Source organism: Candoia aspera, chromosome 3 (genome assembly GCF_035149785.1).
Source record: "Candoia aspera isolate rCanAsp1 chromosome 3, rCanAsp1.hap2, whole genome shotgun sequence".
Taxonomy (NCBI): Eukaryota; Metazoa; Chordata; class Lepidosauria; order Squamata; family Boidae; genus Candoia; species Candoia aspera.
The window spans coordinates 12875204-12899421 of NC_086155.1; the positions used below are offsets into that span (position 1 = coordinate 12875204).

General features: G+C 42.8%; 1 protein-coding gene across 2 annotated transcripts; it reads right to left on the bottom strand.

Annotated features, from left to right (window-relative positions):
- Positions 1 to 23444, bottom strand: NPEPL1 (aminopeptidase like 1). 2 transcript variants are annotated; one of them, XM_063297000.1, is made up of 12 exons: positions 23264 to 23444; positions 17187 to 17282; positions 16498 to 16668; positions 14988 to 15077; positions 13089 to 13170; positions 11246 to 11388; positions 10505 to 10582; positions 7154 to 7254; positions 4648 to 4771; positions 3732 to 3908; positions 3054 to 3164; positions 1 to 1371 (listed from the first exon to the last, which is right to left on the bottom strand). In XM_063297000.1, the coding sequence occupies exons 1-12, from the start codon at positions 23411 to 23413 to the stop codon at positions 1213 to 1215; spliced, it is 1482 nt and encodes a 493-aa protein (XP_063153070.1). In that variant the 5' UTR covers positions 23414 to 23444; the 3' UTR covers positions 1 to 1212. The 2 variants fall into 2 exon arrangements, with proteins under 2 accessions (XP_063153070.1, XP_063153069.1); XM_063296999.1 differs by having other exon boundaries at positions 17097 to 17282.
- Between the last annotated feature and the right edge of the window lie 774 nt (positions 23445 to 24218).

Genomic DNA, 24218 nt, shown 5'->3' on the forward strand with positions numbered 1-24218 from the left:
TTGAGGCAAGAGAAGCTTTATTCTGGCGTGGTTACCTCCCGCATGGGCTTCAATTCTAAACATTAATGCAGTTCATCAGCAGAAGAGCAGAAGAGTGTTAAGAACTTCATGGAGATATGCAATAGGTCACACTGATAAAATAATCATGCAGGAGGCGCATATGAGGGAGAATTTTGTTTAAAAGCCTTTTTTTTAAAAAAAAGAGATTAAGGCCTCCACTAATGTCATAAAATACAGCAGAGCCTAAAGTGGTTCTTATCCCAGGATTGCCACCTTACAACTAAAGGAGATGCAGGGCTTCACATTTCCCTGTGTTACGCAGGGCAAGACAGTCAACTGTTCCTTCCAGCTCTTCCCTCTCTAGGCCTGTTCACCTACCTGTAGGGGACAAAAACAGGACTGCAGGTTGAGTTCCCCAATAGGCAGGATAGAAGGGAACAGGAGTCCAGAGACAGAACGGCTGAAAGCAGAGTTGCTGCCTTTAACCACATAGTATGCACTTGGTCTAGACCAGTGTTTCTCAACCTTGGCGGCTTTAAGATGTGTGGGCTTCAACTCCCAGTTTCTTCAACTCCCAGTTTTTCCCAGTATGCATGTATGTCTGTATGTTTGCTCAGAGACTGAATGAGACTAGCCATCTGAGTTGCCCTTGTGTTTGCCTCTAGGGAAAATGATGCTGGCTGGGGAATTCTGGGAGTTGAAGTCTACACACCTCAAAGCTGCCATGGTTGAGAAACACTGGTCTAGACTGTAAGGTAACAACTGCATTGTGTTTTCCCCTCTATTTTATATATTTTGAAAGACAGAAGACTGAGAAAGCCCTGACAAAGTGAAACTCCAGGGAACTAACTCAAAAGGCTCTACAGGTAGTAAGAGGTCAAGCGGTTGTATTAATAGGCTCAGATACTTTTTGAAAGGGGAACAGATGAGAAACATTCCCGGGCCCTTCTCAACAAGGGCTGGGAGCCACAAAGTTGTTTCGCATTAGCAATAAACCCTAATGCAAACCATTATTAAAAACCAGTACAACTGGGCCTTTCATCATCATGAGATCAAAAACCAGAATATAAGCAGCAGCAACTTTTGTGTCTGTTTCGTTTTATACTTAAAATGGCCATTTCTGACCCATGCTAATTTAGGGTTTGGGAAATTGATCAGTGCAAAGTGAGGTAATTCTTGCATGCCAGCTCCAAAATAGGGGGAGGGAAGGAATTAAACCAAGCGCCGTCTCTTGCAATCTCTCCCCATGTCGTCCTCCAAAGGGTCTCCGCTGCAGCCCAATGGAGAGACCATGTTCAGCAGAGGGTCTTCAGAGGCACGGCCAAAGAGGGACAGCAACAAAGCCACGCCATAGCCAGTAGCTCGTTCTCCCTAGAGGCAAACACAAAGGCATCTCAGATGGCTAGCCTCATTCAGTCTCTTAACGAAAGAACAAACATATCTGTCTCTCTTTCAGAAAGTCCTGAATCTATCAATCAATCAATCAATCAATCAATCTATCTATCTATCTATCTATCTATCTATCTATCTATCTATCTATCTATCTATCTATCATCCATCCGTCCATCTATCCAGAGAAAGCCCTGAATGCTGATGCCAAGTATCCACTCGCACAAGTGGCTTGTTGGGATTGGCTCAGGCTACTGTGTGAACCAAAACTACTTGGGTTTATTTGGTGAACTCTAGTTATCCAAACCATGGCTTAGCACTAAGTCTGCACACATGAGTCTTACAGCTTACTTTTTTAAAAAAAGAAAATACAATGAAGCACATCAGTAGGCATTCTTTTTGTGACCAAACACAAAGTATTTTTAAGAAAACACGCCATATTTAGGACTGCAATAGAAAACAGTTCAGGCTATGTAGATTTTGTTTTTTACATTTTTAAGGGAAAAAATATAACTAATACTATCAGATGGTTGAGAGCCAACTTGGTGTAGTGTTTAAGGCACCAGGCTATAAACCAGGAGATGGTAAGTTCTAGTCCCATCTTAGGCATGAAACCAGCTGGGTAACCTTGGGGCAGTCATTCTCCCTCAGCCCTTGGGAAAAGGCAATGGCAAGCCACTTTTGAAATCTTGCCAAGAAAACTGCAGGGACTTGTTCAGGCAGTCAACAGGAGTCAAGACTGACTTGAAGTTACCACCACAACCAAAATAATAATGATGAGGATGATGATGATGATGATGATGCAACCAGATAGTTGTTTGAAGAGTTTTCTATCCAGTTCAAGCTACCTAAATTTGCTTGTTTTGCATTGCAAAATTCAGAGAAGAGAGGGAATAAACTTCAGGGAAGAGAGTTCAAGGAAGGATGTGGAGACCAACCACCTGCTTGTTAAAAGATCTAAAACACAGAAAGCAGGTACAACATTCACAATATTCCACTGTAATTTTTTTTCTTATTGCAACTTGGACTATTAAAAGATGTATTGCTTAAGAACAGCCTATTCTTTCAATTCTTCCTAAAACTAGTATAAAATATCCCCTACCCGTAACTCCTAGGAAGAACATTTCATAATATTTTCAGAGAACACAGCATAAGAGACCTTGCTGAACTCCTGAAAGACATTCATGCAAACACCAGGGAAATCTTGAAAGCTTTAAAGATTAGCCATCATGTTCTAAACTGCACCGAGAAGCCATCTGCAAGCCTGTGTATTTCTTTTAAGTCATGCAGTATTTACAACACCTGGTGCAAGTGAGAACCCTACCAGCTATGATTTGAATGTATGGTAGTTTCAAGATAACCTTACAGGGCAGTCATACATGCAACTGACTGCTGCCGTCTAGCCCAGAAACCATCAAATCACACAGCCAGACTGTATGCATTAATCAGATAAAAGAATAGAAAAATAAAAGGGAAAACACAGTTACAGTGGGCGTAACTTCAAGAAAAAAAATGTTTTATCATAACAGAAAGCAATGAACATTTATGTAGCAAAAAGAAGTGTTTCAAGGGCATAAAGAATTGGGACAAGATTCCAGGGAGAAAGACAAGCAGAGCATTAAGAGAAAGTCAAGCTGAGCACTAAGGAAATCCTCTTCACTCACCGCATGGACTGGGGCTGCAATGTCTACGTGGACCCAAACACCAGGCCAATCAAACCCAATGTGTGAAGCGATAAAAAGTCCAGCACAGGAGCTGGGAGAGTTATCCCGGTCCTGAAGAAAAAACAACACAGGGAAGTTGCCTTTAGTTCAGTTTGGTTGCTTTAGAACCTGAATTTTAAAGTGGCAATGGGGGCGTCTGCAGGGGTGGGCAAATGATGCCCGCTTGATGTTATCAGGCAAATGCAGTGACTTGCATGCTGGGGTCAGAGAGCAGGAAGGAAGTATTCAATATTGGCATTTGCGTGATGATGGCATCATTCTGGCATCACTGCAGTTTGTTATGGTTTCTAGAGAAGGTGCACATAAGAACCCCATTTTCAGTGGCCTCTTCCAGGACTCTCCAGAGCTACAACTTCCAGAACCCTTCAGCCAGTACAGTTTGAGATCTGGAGACTTTTTCATCTTCCCCCTTTTCATGGTTGATCTTATACACAAAATAATCTGATTTTAAGGAGCCACTGGCCCAAACTAACAGGATGCCAAGGAACGGAATGGATCAGCAGTTGCTCTTTCAAGCTATCATCTGAAAAACCAAACCAGGCCATAAAAAAACACAGGGCAGAAAACAGTCCAGCGGTTGGAGCGAGGCAAGGAATATTATAAACCCATCAAACCTACTGCCACTGAGTTCTTCATGTCGGCTACAGCTGAGGTAAATTCGCTAAAATGGAGCTCGGGGCAATAGACGAGGGGGTGAACCAGATCACCACAGTTTCTGCCCGCTTTGATGCAGGCTTGTTCCCACTCTTCGCTATTGGTAAGGACAGCTGCGTGGTACTTCCCCGTGGCAATTCCCTAGAAGAGGCAGAGGGCAAAATGTGAAATCCAAGACAAGCAAAGAATATCCAAGTGTGCATTTATGAGTGTCTCTGCTTGAGTGTGGACACCATACAGTGGGATTAAGAGCTCCTCCATTCTCAGATGCTGGAAAATGTGACGGGGAGGCAGAGAATTTATCTCAGAATCCTCTGCAACGTGTTCTAAGTTAAAGAAAGAAGGACCCTTACACTGAAAGGATGCTACAGGCAAATCAGAGTATTCCTGAACTATTGAGGACCTAGGAAACATGGATTCAGATCTAAGCTCCCTGTGAGTGGTCAGGAGTCAGGCACCACACAAATTCTATAATAATTTTTTTTTAAAAAAGAACTACTGTAATGCTGAGAAGCACTCTCCTGCTTCTTCACAAAGCCACTGAAGGATAAAATGTTGTTTGGAGTGACAGAATATGAATTATTACTTACAATACAAACTACACCACTAACAATGCCCTCCTGCTTCCCCCTGCCATTATTCTCGTGATACTAACCTTTGATAGCCAGATCAATGAGCTTTTTTCCATCTGTGGAAGAAGCTTAGGTTGAAGCCCTGGTGAGTCTCCTAGGAAGATGGTTCTATCTTTATTTCCCTTGGAAGGGCTTCGCACACAACCTTATATAATCACTATCCCCTTGGGTGGAACATCAGAAGGATCCTCCTGGCTTGGAGCAGTGATGGGGGCAAGCAATGCTATTGATGCATACACCAATAGTACCTGAGCACCTGTGAGAGTGGCCATGTCAAGAATGATGTCAGCGCCAAGGTCTTTGCAAGCGTAGGAGACTCCATCAGCAAGTACCAGCCGCCCCTCAGCATCAGTATTGTTGATTTCCACGGTTCTTGGAAAGAAGGAAAAGTGGGTAACAGTTCATTTACACATAACCATATCCCATTTTGAGAGCCAGTGTGGCATCAGGCAAGAAACCGGGAGTCCATGAGTTCTAGTCCTGTCTTAGGCACAAAGCCAGCTGGGTGACCTTGGGCCTGTCACTCTCTCTCAGCCCTAGGAAGCAAACAATGGCAAACTACTTCTGAAAAGCCTTGCCAAGAAAACTGCAGAGACTTGTCCAGGCAGTCTCCAAGAGTCGGACACTACTGAATGAATGAACACACACACACACACACACATCCATCCATCCCATTTTAGCATAAGTTTCCTACACTAGTTTGATATGCTTTCTTTCTTTAGGTAAGCAGTGTTTTTAATACAGCAGCTACAGAATATTTATTTATGAAATTTAGAGGTCACCCGACCTGAACATTACTCTGGGCAGCTTACATTAAAAATAGAAAAGTTAAAAAAAGTAAAAAAAGAAAAAAAGAAAATCCCACGCACCTGAACAAAGACATTCTTCCAACAAAAAACATCATCACACCCTATCCCCTCAAAGCCTGGGAGAACAGCCAAGTTGTTAAGGACTTCCAGAACATCATCAGGGTGGGAACTGCATGGACCTCTGGAGTGATATTCTTCTATAGAGTGCTGGCACCACCACTGAAAAGGCACTGATAGCACTGTTTGATTGAAGGGACCAAAAGCACATGGGTTCCTTCAATTATTTGTCCAAGTGGAAGCCAACCAGAAAAAGGGAATTGTAAAGGTGAATGTGAAAAAGATTCTTAATCCCTCTAGGACAGCCAGTTTGGTGTAGCGGTTAAAGCAATAGGCTAGAAACAAGGAGACCGTGAGTTCTAGCCCTGCCTTAGGCACAGAACCAGCTGGGTGACCTTGAGCAAGTCACTCTCTCTCAGCCTTAGGAAGAAGGAAAGATAAACCATTTCTGAAATGTTGCTAAAAAAACTGTGGGGACTTCTCCAATACTGACTCAAAGGCATTTAAAAAAAAAAAAATTCTGTAGATCAGTGTTTCTCAACCTTAGCAACTTCCAGATGTGTGGACTTCAACCCCCAGAATTCCCCAGCCAGCATGTTCAAGTCCACACATCTTAAAGTTACCAAGGTTGAGAAACACTGATCTAGAGTTCCAGAATACACATGGAACATCTGAAAACATGCAGAATGCCCTTTCAATGAAATCTACTCTCACTTCTCATCAGACATGCACAACTGCTGCATTTGCACAGTGTATTGTGTGCAAGCCAAGACCTTCACATTTGGGAGGAGCTTGCTAAAGATTTTTTAACTTGACACCTGAACTCCCATCACTGAAGACCACAGATGAAAAAGGCCTCCAGGAATTTTTCTCCCTTATGTGAGTTGCATGACCACCTCTAGAGGTACAAAGGGAACATGCAAATATATTCTATCATTTCCTGTGAAAGAAACAACTGAGAAAAGTCCTAGAGCCACTGGAAGTCTTACAGCTTGCTCTCACCTACATAATCATGAGATCTGCATATTTAAGGTTGGTCTATCTTGCTTATGTGTTCAAAATGTATGCTGTATAAGATGATGGTTCATGCTTTGTTTTGGGCTTATATAAAAAAAATACAAATTCCAGGCCAGATATTTGAACTGCATGCGTTACAAAATATATTACAAAGCCCTCTGCATATTTTAATAATTTATACTACTTTTATTAATCCACTGAAACCATTTTACTTTGATCCAATTTACACATTTCTCTTCTTTTGCCCAGTTTATTCTATAGTTGTTGGTATTTGGCATAATATTCAGTTGTGCTCCTGGGTAGGGCACAGCACGGCACAACAGATCTTGTTATCCTATTTTTGACTACTTGGTAAATCTGACTAACCCTCCAGGAACAGAGATTTCAACAGGCATTTCCCATACCCTTTCAAATATTTCCTATCAATCATAAGAGCTAAAAGCTTGGTTTTCTTTTTGTAACTTGAATCTTGAGCAAAATACCACTTTCTCCACATTACGAATATGACGTACATATGCTCCCGCCATTAAAATATTTCAGCGCCCGAATCTGCTGTTTTAACAGTACTTAATCGGTATTCAGAAGGTTGATGGACTCAGTTACAGCAGCAACGGGTGCTCTGCTGGAAGACATGAAGGATCAGGTTGGGAATCATCCTTGAGAAAATCTGGTTTCTAAGATCGACACCAACTTGATGGCACATAATCAACAACAAAAATTTCTCCTTCCTTCCTCCCTCCCTCCCTCCCTTTCAACCCTGCTGAGTTTTGGAAGGCACCTAACAAATTAAAATATCAGAAAATGAAAAAGAGAAAGCAGGAGGAAAATTTCTTTAATGAAGCAGTGGAGACGGTGAGTGGATTAAACTTACTTTCCCGAGTAAAGAACATGAATATCATCAGGTCTTGTTGCATTTGGTCCAACAGAATTCTCAGCCAAGCAAAACACTGCATGAAGATTGTCTTTAAAGCCCTGTTATGGGAAAAAAGGAGAGGCATCAATTAAGTTTAACCAGCACATTTCTTTAGGAGACCCAGGTCCCTCTCTTGGGGTTTCCATTCTTCATTTTTTCTCCTTTTAGAATTCGTTGTTTATCCTCTTCAACAACAGCCTTTGGGAATGGAAGGCATACAAATAAAAAAATAAATAAATGCAAGGTTTCCATGCACCACACCCAAACTCCAGATATAGGCCTGTGCATTTTACAAGTATCCCTGGCTCAAGTTACTCATAAAAATCCTAGTAGCACCTTATACATACATGCGTGTGTGTGCGTGCCCCGCCCTCCAACTTACACATTTAAATGCTATTATTTTTTAAATCATACAAGCAGGATTAAAAACACAGGCAAGATTAAGGTATTACCAAAACAACACTAGAAATTAATATATCCAAAACTTAAATATAGAAGAGCTTATATAAGGAAAGTTAAAACTCAACTATTACCAGAAGGGCCCTGTTTAAAAAAAGTAACAGCTGAATCTATTGAAGTTGGTTAACTTGAAACACAGCGTCTTTGTCTTCTTCCTTTTTAAGTGTAATGTTAAAAAACTAAAAGCATGCCTCTTACGTTTTTATTTGGCTTGATTTGGAGAGCTCTGAATAGTTATCCTTCACTTGAGGAGGTTCACTCAGGGCTGTAAACAAAGCTTTTGATACAGCTCCTTCCCTCTAAGAGAGATGCTGTTTAAAGCAACTGCCCAGGGAAATGCTAATTTAACATTTAAGTTATCTTCTGACCAATTTTCTTGGCTGGCCTACTGTTCATTAAATCACTACGAAGAATGCTTTTAGAGATCTGGATCCCCAGGCCGTTGGGGAGGGGGACAAAATGCATCAGAGCTGCCAGCAAGATTTACAGCAATAGGATTTACTGTGGGAGTGGAATTTTTTTGTTTTTGCTTTAAAGAGACACTGATCTATTTGTCCCAGTATTCCAACACTTGTGTTTTCACTGTCTCCATCCAGCCTCCATATCTGGGTGATAAGATCATGTAACATTACATTTTATGCAATGACCAGCAATGAATAGGAAAATTGGAAAATTCTGAATCTGAATCTTTTCGTATTCAGTCGAGTATGATTCCAATTAACATATTCATCTCAGTATCCAGTCTGTCCTAGTACGTGGGCTGAATTATTTGATATAAAAAATACTGAATCTAGCCCTATTGGGGAGCATTCAAAGAAAAACCTTTAATGTGCAGAGAAAAAATGTATTTTTACTGAAATGAGAGCAACCAGCAATAAAATATTATACAACTTAGAAATTGTCAAACTTGCCCAAGTGGAAAATATTCAGGCCCACATCTTTGTGACCTGCTTGGTTTTAGATGCATGGCATTTATTTCTGAAATCAACATTTGAACAGAAATTCTAGGAAGGTCAAATTTAGCAAGGAGAGAAGAACAACCCCACATTCATTCTTTCCCAATCTGTGATAGAATGAAGAAGGTAGAAAATGGTATTATGTGATAGAGAAAGAACTTAGTAGTAAAGCATGTATTTTGTGGAAGTCCCAAGTTTAATCCCTGGGATTTCCATGTAGGGTTGGGAAAAATGTCTAAATCTGACAGCATTGCTCCTGCCAACAGACAGGCAAGATTAAGTTGGATGGACTCGTGGGCTTCCCCTAGTCCTAAAGCTTTGTAAATGAATCAGATAAAGAGAAGGGAGCAGCTGGTGGCTTCCTGCCAACTTCACACATTGTTCCCAGGGGTTCCCAGCACAGCCAGAAGTCAACAGAGTGATTTGCTAAGTCTGACCTCAACCACTGAGTACACAGCCAAGCTGAGAGCATAGTGACAATGGAAGTGGCCATTGCGAGTCTTGAACATGCCTCTATTTGCATGCTAGGGAAAATGGAGGCTGATAGCAAAGGTCCATCTTAATAAAAGAACCAAAATAATAAGTAAACCATATTGGCACATTTACCCAGATAGAAGATCCTTACTCAGAACTTCAAATATGCTTTTCAGTTCACACTTCTATTTAGAGTTGGGTACATTTGGTGGGTTTTCTCTGCCATGGCACCCGCCTGAAGGAACATTCTCCTCCTCCCCGTGACTTTAGGTCAGTTCCATTCCATTTGTTGTTTCACAAGTCCCTCAAGACCTGATTATGCCACCAGGCCTCAGGGTCTCAGGGAACTGGAGACTTGTCTAGATGGCTCCACTACTGAGGTGGATGTACTCATTCTCTCTCTGCTTGGAGTCTGCATATATTTTAGTTTTAATTAATCTCTGTTTTTAATGCAGATTTTATATTTTTAAATGCCTGTTTTATATATGTACTGTTTGTCATAGATTACTATACGCCACCCAGAATAACTTCCTGTGAGATGGGTGGCTATATAAATCTAATTAATAAATAAAATAAACCCCATCACACAAGAGTGGTCATTCTCAGAGGTCAACTGGAAGTGCCAGATTACAAATAAGGACATTTTCATTTTTTGGGGTGGGGGGAGTTCAGGGTTTCTCTGTTGCAGGGCTTAAGTTTTGAAATGTACTACCTTAGAAGATCTGTTTTTCCTGTTTTACAGACTTACTGATTGCTATGAAATTTCATTCATGACCAAATATATGCTGCCCTTTTGACCATATAACTTTAATTACTGTACTACAGTCATCTGTCTGAACGTGTGCATATACTGTATGTATATAAATGTTCTACTGATTTACACCCGTTTAATTTTTTAATCTGGCTTTCTTTGTAAGCTGTTCTAGATGCCTCATATTAAAACAAAATAAAAGAAAAAAAATCATGCAAACAACATATATGATTTTAATAAAATCATGAATCATGTACGTACAACACAGGTGTGCAGAACTTTTCAAATTCTATGCAGATTGCTGTCCCAACTTTGTACAAGCATTTCAAGTTTATGTTGAAAGATATGCTAATGTTGGACCACTTCTTGCAAAATTGGAATGGTTCATTTAGAACCATGTATGTATGGGTCCATGACTTGAATGTTACCTGGAGAATTATGTGTAGGCATCCATATACACAGGACTTGGGTAGTACCCATGTTACTTTTAGCAAAAGCAATTTCTTTACAATCTGATGAAAAGAACAGTTTAAGAGTAGAACCATGGAAACCTAAAGTCTGGAAAGATTCACAGAAAGCATATAAGATATTCAGAATCAAAAAGATAATCTCACTATCACCAGATGGTTCACACTAACCATCTTCAGTGATGTGCAGAATTTCACTTACCTGTTTCACAGTGGCCTTGAAGGCTCCCAAAATAGCAGCAGCTCCACCGCAATCTCGTTTCATCCCAGGCATTGTTGTCTAACAAAATAAAAGCAGGAAAGCAAGCATTTGTCTCAAAGCCATTGGAGCAAAGTATTCCTGGCTAAAAACTGCACGTGCTTCTCAAAAGTGAAGTGTAACAAGTTCAGTGAGACTTCCCCCAACTCAAGGTAGCTGATGTGACCTACGGACTGCATTCCCATCTCTTCATTCCATGTTTATCTTTGCCTCTCCTTCCCTGTCAAAATTTAGTTTGAAGTGGCAAAAAGGTAAAGGTAAAGGTTCCCATTGAGTCGTGTCCGACACTAGGGGGTGGTGCTCATCTCCATTCCATGGCCGAAGAGCCAGCATTGTCTGAAGACACTTCTGCAGTCGTGTGGCCAGCATGACACTCACGGAACACTGTTACCTTCCCACCGAAGCGGTACCTGTTTATCTACTCGCATTTGCATGCTTTCGAATTGCTAGGTTGGCAAGAGCTGGGGCGAAGTGAAGTGAAGTGGCAAAGGGATGTATAAAACCTAATTTGTGATGCTGCTGCGGTATAATTAACTCATGTCAGTCATCAGTTATGCATTCAGTTAGATGTTGAGGCACAGATGTGAATAGGGGCAAGGAGAACACTTCCTGGTGTCCATTTCACCCATGGATATTGGAGTGGCCTGCCAGGTCCCCCCATGAAGAGACTCTGGACTTACATACCTTTCCTTTGATGCTGAGTCCTCCAGTGTCATAGACAATGCCCTTTCCAACCCAGGCAATTGTCTGCGTGGCACCTTCTGGGGTATGACTGAGCACTGCTAGAGCAGGGGGGTGAATGGCTGCTTTCCCAACCCCGTAGATGCCTGGAGATGGAGGAAGAGCCATTATTTCCCATGGAGGCTGAAATAATTATTTCAGGAAACCAATAAGCAATTTCTTAATCCTTCAATCCAGAGCTCTCAATTTTTACCCTCCTAGCTGAACTATTTTCTGAGATTTAGGTTCACAAAGATGAGCTGTGCTCAAGTAGAAGAAAAATCTAACTGTTCTACCACGTTTTTTTTCTTAAGGTGGCCAACCACAGGTCTTTTCAAAATCCCAAGCAAGTCACTAACACTTTAGCCAACCTTCCCTCTTGTTCGCCACCAGTAGGTAGCTTAATTATCACAATTAGTAGCCAGTGACCACCTCATGCTCTTTAACCCAATCATCATTCCTCCCCAATATTTACAGATACAGGTAGTCCTCGTTTAGCAACTGCCTTAATTTTCCAACCAATGTGCACATTTAGGACAACAAAAACCTTCAGTGTGAAACTGATTAAGGCCGGGTCAGTTTCAAGCAGCAGCTGCAGTGGGAGAAGAGGTCTACTCAACTAACTAAGGTCACAGAGCTGAGTGTGATAACTTTCAATTAGTGTAAAAAAGCAGCTCAGGAAGAGATAGCTTGTTTAAGCAATCTCTCTGCCTTGCCAGGGGGCAAAAAAAGGGGAAAAATGGGTCAGGCACAGGACAATGTATGAAAGAACTTTATCTGAATGAGTCAGCAGCAACCAGCGATCTTTGCACCTCTCTCTCTCTGTCGGTCACGTGGTTTGCTTCATGACCATTTTGCCAGAACCAATTTCAGTCACTAAACAAGGACTACCTGTTTTTTAAACATGGTATCCAGATACTATATCCCCCCTGTCCTCACATGATGCAAGCTTGCAGAATTATGTTGCTTCTAGATTGTTCTATAAGGGAGATGGGGAGAGCAGCTTCTAAAATACATGGTAGGACCTCAAAGAACTGTGCAAAGCCCAGAACATCTGAGGTTCTCCCATGCTCCTCACTTTCCTATTTCTACAAGCCTTAAATTTCTGAACAGCATCTGACAAAGTTTAAGGACTATGTTTGGAACAATGACCGGTGAAATCTTATTATTTTTGCTAGACCCAAATCATTAGAGGATTTTGAAGAAGCAGGATAAAAAGAATATTGATGCTTTTGAAAATTTGTGTGGAAGAGTCTTGAGAATACCATGATGGTCAAGAAAACAAACAAATAGATCATTGAACAAATCAATCCAGACTTCTCACTTGAGGCACAAATGACCAGGCTCAAGTTATCCTATTTTGGACACATTATGCAAAGACCTAGCTCTCTTGAGAAGTCTGTAATGCTGGGAAAGGTGGAAGGAAAGAGAAAAAGAGGATAACGATCAGCAGGGTTGAGGAACTTGGTTGCAGCATTGATGGGTGCCACTGAAAGACCTGAAGGGCCAGGCTGGAGACAGATGATCAAGGAGAAGGTCTATCTATGTGGTTGCTAGATTGATTATGCATCATCAAGTCAATCTATCAACCAACCAACCAATCAATCAAATAACAGAATGAGGAAGGGGTTAAAATCACAGATGCCAGCTTTCCCTAATCTGGTGTCCTCCATATATGCTAGGATTACAGTTCTCATCCAGCATAGCAAGCTCTTTAAGAGTTTTAGCCCCATCTGGGAAAGGCTGAGTTAAGAAATAGTTCTCTAGGGTGTATGAGAGGAGAAAAAATCTTTTTGCTTTGACTAACCTCCAAATCCTTTCTCCTTCAGTTCTTCATTTTGAAAAATAGTTGGAACAATCCCCAGATCTTTTCCCACTTTTCTGATTTCCTTCCAAAAAAGTAAAAGAAGGCATTACTTGATCATCATCAAATGACCAATAATTTTTAGTCGACTGCTTAAAACACAAAAGCCACAGTGTAAAGTCCAACATTTAAGATATGTCATTGCAACTGTGTTCCTACACATCCAATTCCCCTGGGCTCATCATTACAGGGCTTCTTCTGAAGCAAGGCAGATGGTCACCTGAGAGAAGCTTTTTTCTTCAGTTGTTCTACCTAATTTATTGACTACTCCCTGTATTTTGGCTCTTAGATGTCATTTTGTTGCAAAGCCAAGAACTTGTGAGTTGCTGCTGATCTGATTTTAGTTGCTGGTGGGGACTGTTTCAGCCTCTCCACTGTGGTCATCACTATCTCATCCTTCTAAGAAGAAAGTGAGCAATCAACTGGCAGTGAAGGTTCCTAGAGTGCTTTGACACAACAAGTCCAAACCAGCAGTCTCCCTTCTATTCTTTTTTGCCACAAAGCAAAAAAAAAAAAGGCAAGGTTTTCTCTCTGACTTGACCAAATCATTCTGTGTAGCTATGCCAGCACACCTCCTGACCCAGGAAACATGTAGTTAAGCCAGCAGAATTAAGATGTGGTAAGGATCCATGGCTCCATACTAAACAAACTTGAGGAGAGATACTTGGCAAGGGCAAGTCCTTCTTTACCAAGGCCAGTTAAAAATGGTGGACTTTTATGCCAATAATACCATTTCTACTTTGCACTGCCGAGCTGCCATGAGAACAATGTGCTGAAGAACACACATCAATCCATAAAAAGAAAATTAAGCCATCCCAACTAATATTACAGATCATGTATTTTTCATCTTATAAATGTGGAGGTACATACAGTAGGTGAAATGTAAGAGGTCATAACACATCATAACATTAGGGAGTCCCCAAGTGCAATGAAATTATTATTTCTACATGATGGATTCTACAGTGTTTTTCCAACTCTACTGCGGAGAAGCTTTGGTGGGGAAGCTGCCTTGAAAGAAAAATGCCTTTCATTGCTGCTCTGATTTTTAGAGATGGGAGCATGGACGAATCTCTGATCTCCTTGGGTGATTAGCAGTGGCAGAATTATAAACTATCAACCCAAAGCAATCAGGAATTTCAACAGTAAGTTCTACTTTGAAACAATGAGGCAGCCACCCTGAGTTATTTATTTTAGAACTTAGGAAAGGGCAAGTAAGTGAATATTTTGGTTAATTTTCCAACACTGGGGAAAAAAGGATACCCCTCCCCGCAAACCTCAGTCAGTTCTGCTGGCTCAACATTTGTTCATTATTTATTAGAAGTGCTTTTATGCTGCTTCAATTGTTTCATCCCTAAGCTTCTCACAAGCAGCAAAATACAATATTAGTAAGTGCAATCCTCATAAAACAAATCAAAGGTATCAAAAATACCATAATGGAATTCAGTCATAATTCAAATCCTGTCATCAAAAACCATATCACCACTTACTCCAACTATTCACACCTCAATACACACTGAACAAGGTATGTTTTCAAATGACATCTGACTCTCATGGCCCCGATCCTGTACCAGCTGGGAGGATGGTGCTAGCTGAGCCTTCTTGGACCTGTAGCCCCAGCATATCTAGAAGACATCAGGCTTAGAAAGACTAATTTTATCCTTCAGATTTATGAGATTCTACTTGCAACTGTGGATTATTTCTGGATCAAATGATAACCAAATCATCTTTTTGAGCAACCCTTGGAGAAAATACCCAAAAGGTTTTGCTAGAAACGAAAATGAATCGTAGATAAGATTTTCCAAATTCACTGGAAAAACACCAGTGTTAAAAGGTATCACCCACCTCCAGGAAACTGTCAGTGTTCATTTCATTGCAAGGGGTATCAACGATTCGAGCTGCCAGCCTAACCCCTTCTGTAGCGCTTTCCAGACACTAAAAAGATAAAAGAAATAAAAGGAGTCTGAGGTTGTGGGGTTTTGTTTCACCCAAACAGTGTATTTATACTGTCCACAGACTTTTAATGTATCATAGTTATTCAAGCATCATGAATGACAAGAGATTACCAAGAAGGATTTGGGGCTAGCAAATTTTAACCTAGCAGGGTTTGTAGATCTAAGAGTAAATAATGAATGAGGGTTAGACCTATCAGAAATAATGAATGAGGGTTAGACCTATCAGCATGATGCCTCAATGCCTAAAATTAAAACAGTCTTTAGTTTTCTTGGGAGCAGCACAGAAATGGTCAGCCATTGCCTTCTTTATGTGTTGACTTCCTGGTCTAGCTGATGACTTGTATCTTCCTTGTGGACTTCCATCCTTGAATGAATTACACCTGAACATTCAACATCTGGCCAGGTTCTGTCATCCTGCATATATGCTTAGAAAGGAATAAAAAACACAGTACCCCCCCCACTCTGGCCACCAAACAAGTGTGACAATTGTAATAACAACACTAAGAATCACTTAAGATGTGAAGAAACACCTGAGACATTGGCCTTTATTTTATACTAACTTCATGGGGACTCACTCCATCAAAGAAATCTGTCAAGGGCCCCAAAATAATCTTTCAAATTATTCCCAATCAGAAAATATATTTATGTCCAGTTCAATCCCAGACTTTCCCAATCAGATTCTCTCCAGATGTGATTGACAGGAATATCCATAACTCTCATTCATTAGGGCCAAAGATTGGGGATAATGGGTCTTGCAGTCCAGTGCACCTGCAGGGTACACCAGTTTGGGAAGGGCTAGCTTCTAGATATACAATATTATATTTGAATAAGCTTGTTGGTGGTCATTGTAATCCCTGATATGTCTTTGTGCATGTTTTAATTTCATTGGTCCATTTAAGGGTAGGTTGGGCCATGCCCTGGTGGAGGGTCCTCGTGTAACAACTACTCATTCAGCAACCGTTTGAACTTGTGATGGTGCTGAACAAGTGATAGGTATGACCAGTCCTTGACGTTCCAGCTGTTGCAGTCCCCGCAGTCACATTACTGTGATCCGGGCGCTTGGTAACTGCCCTGGATTTCCGACCATTGCAGCATCTCCCGGTCACATGATCATGATTTGCGCCGTTCTCTGCCAGCTTCCCATAAGCAAAGTCAATGGGGAAGCTGGCAGGAAGTCCGAAGTCGTGGTCACGTGAGGTCCTCGCTTGATGACCTGCAGTGATTTGCTTAGTGATGGTAACCAGGGACTGCCAGAACTGCCATTGCTAAGTGGTGTGGTCACATGACATTGCACTTAGTGATGGAAATTCAGGTTCCAATTACTGTCATTAAGCGAGGACGGCCTGTGATAATTTGTTTTGTTTATAATCTGAAGCATTCTCTGGGAAACGTTGACTTACTTTCAACATCTCGACCTCTACCGGGCCGTTGTTCTGCCCAATTAGGAAAAACTCCACAACTACGGTCTTCTTCTCTGTACGCCTAGAAGAACTGGAGCGATGGGTGAAGAGTGGGAAGGCCCGAGCTACGGCGCAAGCTGAAGCGAAGACCTCTGAGCGCTCACACACCATCTGAAACGGATAGCCAGCAGTGACCTTTTATTTTTTAAAAAAGTACATTGCACAAGTCTGAGGTAGGAAAGGAAACCATGTTTACTGAGATAAAGAGATATCAACCCGTTTTAGAAATTAACTACAGCTAGTCCTCATTTAGCAACCACAATTGGGACCGGCAACTTGGTTGTGAAGCAAAGCGGCTGCTAAATGAAACTGCAGCTGAGCTTATGATCTTACTTCAGTTTTCCTTTCCTTTACAGGCCTGTGAAGGTTGTAAAATGTGAGGATTAGTCACAAAGTGACTTTTTCATCACTGTTGTAACTGTGAACAGTCGCTAAATGAGGAGTACCGTACAAGGCAGCCCCCAACTTACAAGTTGGCATTTAAGAAAGATCACCCCCTTTCTACTTTTTTGAGTGCTTCCTCTCCCACCTTTACTTACAAGGATGCATCTTTTGGTTCCTCCAGGCAAGCATGTTCGAATAACCCGGGTCAGGAACTGAGCAGCAGACGGGCTGTTATGTCGACTCACCCGGGAAGGTAAAGCAGCTACTGTGGCATGGTTCAGGTAGAGGGGACAGCTGTCGGTGGGGTTCGGGTTCAAAGTATTTAAAGCTGCTTGCCATATCTGAGAACAGAGGGAAAAAGATTAGGTCTTCTGCAGGCAACTGTTCTTTACACAGGATCTTCAGCCCAGGGGTGTCCTCAGGGTGTGATCCAAAAAGTCAATGGTGCGACTGAAGCTCTGTCCATTTTTTATGTATGTTGCACATAAAAAACAGGCAGAGCTTCAACTGTACCACTGTGGTCACAATCATTACTTTTTGGACCACACCCTGAGGACACCCTTGTCTGACCAATACTGTTTTGGGACTCTTCTTTCTATGACCCCTTAAGTTTTTCTTGCATGGGAAGGACTGATCCAAACTGGCAGGGATAATAGAAGCATTCAAAATTCAGGGTGTTTTTTAAGTGTACACTTACAATGGGGTAAATGCACACAACCATTTATCAAGTGACAACTTGCTGTCATGGAAGATCATGTTACCATCTGTGATGGAATATGAGGGCATCCTTGGAGAACAGAGGGAAGAAATGCTGCCTAGGGAACAATCAGATAAAAGGAAAGGGAGTCCGTGAGAGGGTAATGGTCCAAAGAAGAAATTTAGGAAAGAGCTGCCCTGAACAGTCAAGCAATAATTCGGGGAGGGGGGGCAGGAGATTTGTACTTTCAGACTTGCAAGATTCTGTTAATGTAGCCTTACAATAAAGTAGAATTAGTTCCTCTAGTCATACCTCCTGTCTGGTTTACCTGGAAGGGCTGACACCAATCCAGAGTCAGAAATCATGGGATACTGGAAAGACTCAACTGTGTTCTTTCCCTAGGCTGAACAGCTGCCAAGTGGGTGCCCTTGAACCTTGAACTCCCAGAATCCTCAGCAATGGCTCCGATGGCTGCAGAATTCTGGGAACTGAAGTGCAACATCTGGAGGATACCCAGATTGGGGAAGGCTCCTCAATAACATAATCTAATTTGCCACGGCAAGCTGGCACTTAATTACCACTATGTTGTTATATGCTGAATGTAAAGCATGCATGCAACCAACAGGCAACGTTGTCCAAAAGGACCTAGGAAGTGCACTTTCTCTCCTGGAACTTTTCCTCTGGAATGGTATCTCCTCCCAAGGTTCAGATCACTCTGATCCTGTAAGCATTTAGGCATCTTTTAAGAACTTGGCTTTTCCCCCAAATTCTGGGAAAAGTTGGTGATGTCGCAATTTGAAGCGTTGTGCTGGTTTTGATTGTGATATGTGATGTTTTTTCTGGGGTTTTGTTGATATTTTTAATTATTGTGCTGGTTTTAACTGTATGCCACCCAGAGTTGGCTTTGAGTTGAGGTGGCCTTATCAAGCAAAATTATAAACCAACCAGTCCAGAAAAGCATAGCTGTGATTAACTGCTACTAAAGGTCCAATGGCCAGAGAGAGGAGACAGCTTGGCTCCATTTTCAGGGGCAACTCAGGGACAACCAAGTCAGTTGAGCTACCCCACACATAGCTGTCACCCCTACTGACCAGAGCCTCCAAAATCTAATTTTCATAGACTTATCAGATCTGTGCTGCAGAAGTCCAGATGACCACACGATGGCAGCAAAGGGATACAGAGAATTCCAGCTCTTTTCTGCCATCTAGTGGTTGTCTGTATTTTTTCAGCCCTAATTTTTGGCATTAACAGTCAATATAGGGTGCTGTGGGAAACAAAAATCACTAATTACCCCCAGTGCAATGAGAGTGTGGGAATTTAAGAGTCCCTCATTTACAGTCCTTCAAAAATATGTGCATGTGTAATTATGTGATAATCCTTTTCTAGACTATATCAAAATCCTTCTGTATCAAAGTGGCTGCATTCACACATCATGCTAAGTTTTGCTTTTTTTGGTTAAACTCTAATTGGCTGGGTGAAAGCTAAGCTACAGCCCATAATTCTCAAACTGCAATAGCCAAAACCAGACATGGCTTTAAGCCAAGCCAAACAAACTACCTTTGGCTTAGAGCACTGGGTGAGTCCAGCCAGGCAATGTTTTAAGCAGGGAGCCAAGGTTAGGTTTCCCATGGCAGTTCCCAACTGCATGGGCTTTTTCAGAGAAAATGGGAAACAAATATAATATAAAGCAAATATCAACTATTAATAGTTCCCCTGAAGGATTGAGGGCCTATTTAAAGAATCCCCAAGAAGGGGTTGTTTGAAAAAAAGCCATAAAAAGCTGCTGCTGCTGTTATTATTAAAATTAAATTTGTAAACCACCCAACTCCCAAAGACTTTAGTCCAGATTCTAAGTCTGGAAGTCTTCTTGCCAATCTTGGCTGGATTCAGAACAATTCTCCAGTCATGGGGAAGCGCAGCTGTTGAAAAGGAGTGAAAATAGCTGGTGAAAGTCAATAAAAGGGGAGCTGTCCTTAATGGAATTGTTGGTACACACCTTCACAGAATGCTTCTCAAGTGTGTGATATGCTGGTCCTGATGCTTTGTCAGTATTGCTCAACTAGGAGAACACACATTGATTAAACAAGAACAGAAGCTCTGTGCATCTCCCCCTGGCTAAACTGAGCAAATTATGGCTTGTGCGGCACCCTATTCAGTCATAAAATGCACCCACTGTTTGTGCCAAACACACCCCTATTTGAATAGGATCAACAGGGATGAAGAAGCCACAGAATTTATATAAAGATATAAAAAGAGGAAGAGGTGTCCTTATAAAAGGAACACAACTTTAAATCGGATATACTGTTCATATTATCCAAATAATATGTCAATACAGGTAGTCCTCGACTTATGACTGTTCATGTAATGACAGTTCAAAGTTACAACGGCCTTGGAAAAAGTGTTTTAAGACCTGTACTTGCACTTATAACCATCATACCACCCCCACAGTCACAAGACTGCAATTCAGGCGCTTGGCAACCGACTCGCTTTTACAACTGGTTGCAGCATCCCATGGTCATGATTTGTGACCCTTTTTGCTGGTTTCCAGCCAAAACCGTCCATTGGGGAAGCTGGATCTGCTTAAAACCATGGTGATTTGCTTAACAACCCATGATTTGCTTAACAACAGTGGGGATTCACTTGACGGTTATAAAAATGGTTATAAAATCTGGTCTGGTCATGTGGTGAGTCGACTTATGACAGAAATTCCGGTCCCAATTGTGGTCCTAAGCAGAGGGCTACCTGTACTATCCCTTTTCATCACCTGCACTTTGATAGAAAAAGTGTGGGGGCCTTAGTGTTCCTCAGCAAGAGTGGTAAATCTACTTCATGGTTAGGACTGCCAGATCTGGTCAGCCAAAAATCCAAATAACCAACCAACCAAAGAGATGCTGCTATTTTGAGGTCATCCAGAATCTTGCAGGGCAGATGCAGCAGACCTGTTATTCGTTCCCCATCCCACAGGCAGACAGCTTTGCCATAGAAGATCTGAGCTTTACTGGAGTGAACCCAGGATGCTTCCTCAAACACGCTAGAGGAAAAGGATGCCCTTGGTTAACAGGCCAACACAGCCCTCTTGAAATATTTTTGGATCCTGTGACTATCACCTGAATCCCTGCCATTTTAAAGAACTGCGTGGCACTTTAAGTAGACAGTGGTTGCTGTGTTCACCCACTGTGATCTGCCATGACGTGTTTCACTTATTTGGGGCTTAATCTGCTCTGTGAACTCAGCCACTGTGGTCTGCAAAACACGGCTTAAAGCTTAGTGCAATGTGTAAAGCGAGCCAGTCTTGGCTTGATCAACCAATCATGGTTTAGTGTGAACCAGTCACTGCAACCCAGCTTTCCCCAACCTGGTTCTCCAGCTGCCACAATGAGCTAGGAATTCTCTGATGCCCAAGATTGCTGCACTCTCCTTTTGGGGGCGGAGGGGAGGAGGAATGGACAAGACAAAAATGAGATGACCATTCCAACGCAGACCAGTTCTCCCCTCCAGTTATGGAACCTTAAATGCAACAAGAACTGAATTATATCATAAAATGTGGAGTCCTTGGTGCTCTCTGAGCCTTGTTGTTTTCTTGCAGACATTTCATTGTCCGACTAGGCAACATCTTCAGTGCAAAAAGGGAGTGGGTCTTGCCCTCTGTTTACATACAGTGGTTTGCCTTGACAGTGTCGGTGGGGGTGTTGTTCTCTCCTTGGTAGTTCCTTGTTTAGGCTCTTGTTTACTGCTTGATTGTTTGACTAAGTTGGTAGTTCCTTGATTAGTGTATTGTATACTGCTTGATTGTTCAAGCAGTATACAATACCCTAATCAGGGGACTACCACAGAGAGAACACCACCCCCAACATAAGCAGGGCAAGCCACTGTATATAAACAGGGAGCACACCCCACACTTACTAGCACTGATGATGTTACTTAGTTGGGCAATGAAACGTCTGCAAGAAAACAGCCAAGCTGAGAGAGCACCAAGGACTCCACAGCATAAAACATGTCAGTCTTTAAGATACCAAGACTTGTTTGATTTGGGTTTTGCTGTGAAAAAAATGTTCACCCTTACTTTTCCCATACTTTATTTGTTCTAGTTGAACTCTGTTGTGCTGTGAAATGTTTATTTGTTAGATTTAAAGCTCACCAGAAGGCCAAGGCAGCATTTGTAGCATTATTTCCTCCAATTCTTCCCAACAACCACCCTGTGAGGTAGGTTGAGCTGAGAGTGACTGGGTACAAAACACTCTGTGTGCTTCCATGGCTGAGGGTAATCCTAGTTCAACACCTTAAGACTTAAAAGCTTGAATTATAATATTTCTTTCATTTCAGAATTATGATATTATATTCCATTGCAGTTGTCTGAATAGCTGTTGATTTACTGTTGTAAATGAACATTTCAAAGTTGCCTATTTTCCAAACCAGCCTGCCCTTCCCCATATCATTATTCATATTGTTTTATTATCTTTTAATTATATTGTTCTTTGCACTGTGTTTGTCGTATATAGCCTGGAGGCTCTGGAATAAGTTTATAGATCTTTTAAATAAATAAGTTTAAAAAAATAATAGCTTGAATTTCACACTCCCATTATGAAATTATAAGAGCTGGAAATTCTACCATGATAGAATTTCTATTCTATGTGATAGCAACGATATTTATAAAAAGAAGAGAAGTGGCAGTTCCACATTTCTACATAACTAAATGGATACTGTATGGGAATCCGTCCAATTCCCTTGGCAACATTGGGGAAACTGGCATAAACATGTAGAGATTAAGGCTCCATTCACACAGCATGTTATGGTATACAACAACTTATTTTGCTTAGCCATAGTTTATTGAATCAAACACAATTGGCTCAGCTCACCCAACACATTAAACCAGTGTTTCTCAACCTTGGCCACTTTAAGATGTGTGGACTTCAACTCCCAGAATTCCCCAGCCAGCCATGCTGGGGGGGAATTCTGGGAGTTGAAGTCCACACATCTTAAAGTGGCCAAGGTTGAGAAACACTGCATTAAACCATAAACAACTCTTTACAAGCCACAAAGGCTGGGTTTACCCAACACCCTATGCCTCAAAGAAGCAAGCAACATTTTGACCCAGCCTAAATCCGTGACTTCACACAGCTTCAGCCTACCTGAACGCCATGGGATCTCTAGAAGCCCATCTGGGTAAGTCGGAGAAAGGGGTGGGGGTACTTCGAGAAAGCACCGACAGCGGAGAGCCACTAAGCTAGCAATTTCAGAATCCACTTAATTCGGAATCTGCACCGACAGCCATGAAGCCCACGTCCTCGGCACCGGAGCCAGAGCGCGCCTACCTCGCATACAGAGGGGCACCCCTCCCCACCTTGCAAAGCTCCCCACGGGAGAAGGAGCTCTGCCCCGGGCAGGGCGCCGCGGGAGGCGAAGGGACTCAAGCCGACCGCCGCGGATGGAGCGGTGCCTGGCTCGGCTAGGCTAGGCCCAGCTGGAAGGAGAAGGGGCGAGGGAGGGCCGCCGCCGCGGCTGCAGACCAACGCAGGGGGAGCCGCGGCTGCGGAGCGGGGAGAGCGCCCCTCCGAGGGGCGGCGGGGCGCTCGGCAGCCCTCCACGGCAGCGAGTCGAGGGGAGCCCAGCCCGGCCCCGCGTTACCTCCTCGGTGACCCTCGGCTGCAGCTTGCCCCGCACGTGCGCCCAGGGCAGCCGGTGCAGATTCTGCAGCTGGCCCAGCACCAGCACCGGGCGGCTTTGCGGGTCAGCCTCGTCGGCGCTGGCCTGGAACTCCAGCTGCACGCTCGCCATCTTCCTGCCCGCGGCGCGTCGACTCCTCCCAGGCAGGTGCCGCGCCTGCCTCCCGCGGCCGCGCGAAGGACAGCAGCGCGGAAAGCGGAGGCGGAGGCGGTCGGGCGATCCCACGGGCCGAAGCGGGCCCTCCTCGAAATGCCGCCTGCGCCCCGGGTGGCTGCTTGCCTTTTTGGCAAGGGAAAGCCCCTTTAGGGTCAGGGAGGCTGTTTCCTGGGGGCCAAGCTAGATTTAACCAAATGCACGTCTAGTCCGGACAGGTCCCGCCTGAAAATTCGCAGGTAGGAGAGCTGGCAGGACCTCTCCGGCTGCAAAGGAACCTGTCTCTGTCAAGCTTCATAGGAGGAGGAGACCCCCGTGGGCAGGAAACAGGCCTGTGACACACACACACACCCCCCCATCGTTGCAACAGGAGGAAATCTGCTGGAAGGGTGCATAAACCAAGGTTGAAATCTAGCGGGTTTCCGCGGGATGTATGACAAAACTGAACCGATGGACCCTTTCAAATAAGGGAGGGGGGAGGAATGAGCCCAGTGAAAGACCTCCTGGATCAGCCTTTCTCAACCTTTTGTACCCTGGAGGAACCCTTGAAATATTTTTCAGGCCTCAGGGAACCCCTGCACATTCAGGCTCAAATATAGGCCAGAAGTTACAAAATTATATTCATTTCATGGGTAGGCCTGTATATAGGCATTAACAGTGTTCTTAAACTGAAAATAAAGAAACTTACCTCTTTAAGGTGAGGTTGCCCAAATTTAAATAATTTTTTAAATCGTGATCTTCCAGGGTACCCCAATGACCTCTC

Excerpts from the sequence above, each read along its gene's own strand:
- NPEPL1 (XM_063296999.1), bottom strand. The coding sequence starts at position 23,413 with ATGGCGAGCGTGCAGCTGGAGTTCCAGGCCAGCGCCGACGAGGCTGAC. Across the intron at positions 15,078-16,497 it reads TAGAGGTCGAGATGTTGAAA|TGTCTGGAAAGCGCTACAGA; the intron begins GTAAGTCAACGT and ends TTATCTTTTTAG. Across the intron at positions 4,772-7,153 it reads CATGTTCTTTACTCGGGAAA|AACCGTGGAAATCAACAATA; the intron begins GTAAGTTTAATC and ends CTTCTTTCCAAG.